The following is a 2068-nucleotide window of genomic DNA, read 5'->3' on the forward strand; positions in this document are numbered from 1 at the left end:
TTCTTAGTTCCTGTATTACTGCAATGTAATCTATTATATTTGTTGCATCCATGTTGAGTTGAACACTTTTCTCCTAAGGTGGGCAGCATGCTGAAAACACCCAAGCTGCCTATCTGGGTGTGCAACATCAATGGCACCTACAGTGTTTTATTCAGCCCAAACCGTTCATTGCTCTCTGACTGGAAAATGGAGCATCTTTTCCAGCTTTACTTCTACAATGGCCATCCAACTCAGCTCAACACAATGCTCACCATAGGTACAGTCATTAGCTGCTGCCCATGCATCTTGCTCATTGATGCCACCTGCCTGTGTTAACCAAAAATTTAAGATGTATTTATTGTATTGCTCTTTTGTATTTTAGATACACACTCCCATCACTGGGAGGCTGAAAATAATGACATTCAAGGAGACCCAGAAAAAAAGTTTCCATCTGTAGAGATGACCATTAGGACCAAGTGGGAGGGAGCTGTTATTGACTGGAATGGGACAGTGCCTTTTTTCTGAAGAGGTTTGAAGCAGGGTCACCTGATTTGTAGCATACATCTCCTGGCCTGCAATAAAGAGTATTTTATAGACTTTTATAGGTTTTGATGTGGGCTTAATTTTTGACTTTCATTTTGGCTTGTGAATCTTAATAACATGATTACCCTTCACAACCTGCTCATTTGAACATCTCAGCATCTGAGCATTTATCATAAGTGAAAACCTTAAACCTCTTTTGTAAAACAACGTATTTTGATTGTTAGAAATATATTCAAATCTGGTACACATGTCCCATATGTTTAACTATTTTCGGGCATATATAATTTAGCCCCTATACTGTTTTTGTCCGTCTATTTGGATTCGATATGGGTTCAGATTGCTAGTATCAAGTCTCAAGTCATGATGGAAAAGGCTGATATCTCAAGTTACAGGGTTTAATCAATTTAAGTCAAGACCTTTATTCAAAGCCTTGCGGTCTTTGATTCCTCTGTGGTATAAATCATGTATGTAGTATTTTATTTATTGCTGTATGACAGTATTGTTAAAGAAAGGCAAAACTTTACAATAAGGTCCAGTAAGTTAAAGTTTATTAGTTTAGATTCATGTTAGTTAACAAATGTGCTATTATTCATTCTTAATTTGTTAGTTCATAATTAACTGACATAATAACTAACTACCGTGAAGTGTTATAAATATTAGTATATGTAAAAATTAAAATAAACTTAGTTTAATATATTGTTCATGGTTATTTAATTGTTACTAACTAAAGTTAACATAGAACTGTGATGTAAAGTATTACCTAAATAAATAATAACTATAATAAAAAAAATACTTATTTTTTATTGTTTATAGATTGAACTCATGATTGTGACATTTGGTTTGCTTGTGAGAATAGGCAAACAAATAACGGTAAAGTTATATTTTTATAGTTCATAGTTAAAAATCATCTTGTAAATTCAGTGAGCTATGGACTACAGGGTTATTGAAGTAAGACTGATAAAGTACTGAAGATCTGCAGTATTAAGAGCTTTACATGTAGCAATAGTTTAACTGTTCAGGAATCTAACTGGTGTTCAGTGTAGAAATTATGGATTACTGCTGATGAGCAGATTCTCTGAATCTGGTAAAAACAACAGAGGACCTAAGACAGAGCCTTGTGGCACTTCACTTCCATTTGACCTGTAATATAAGAAACAAATTGTCAAAATGTGCTGTAAAGGTTCTTCTTTGATATAGTTTATTATCAAAGGCTAAACTGACATAATAGGATATACACTTTTATGACGCATAATAGAAAAGAAATAGAAAATATATTTTGTATACTGAGATACAGGTGTATAAATACAATATTACCAATAAGAACTTATAAACTTAACGTGTCTTTCTAAAGAAGATTGACTTTATCAGTTAACAATAGCATCTAACATTCTGAGCATATGTGTATTCCCTTTACAAATTTTCTCTTTTGGATGTGTAATAAAATGATACATAAATGTCTCTTTTTCAATACCCGTTGATATGTAATTTGAGAATAGATAGTCAAAACAGATCTTTTATGTTATGCCACAGTATTTCAGTATTACAA

The 2068-nt window shown here is 32.7% G+C and overlaps 1 protein-coding gene across 1 annotated transcript; it reads left to right on the forward strand.

The window, feature by feature from the left end:
• The first annotated feature begins 80 nt into the window (after window positions 1-80).
• On the forward strand, window positions 81-1090 carry LOC107580383 (protein FAM188B2-like). The gene is made up of 2 exons (XM_016266093.1): window positions 81-256; window positions 362-1090. The coding sequence occupies exons 1-2, from the start codon at window positions 88-90 to the stop codon at window positions 502-504; spliced, it is 312 nt and encodes a 103-aa protein (XP_016121579.1). The 5' UTR covers window positions 81-87; the 3' UTR covers window positions 505-1090.
• Window positions 1091-2068: the final 978 nt, after the last annotated feature.

Source organism: Sinocyclocheilus grahami, unplaced genomic scaffold (genome assembly GCF_001515645.1).
Source record: "Sinocyclocheilus grahami isolate Dianchi unplaced genomic scaffold, SAMN03320097.WGS_v1.1 scaffold32423.1, whole genome shotgun sequence".
NCBI lineage: Eukaryota > Metazoa > Chordata > Actinopteri > Cypriniformes > Cyprinidae > Sinocyclocheilus > Sinocyclocheilus grahami.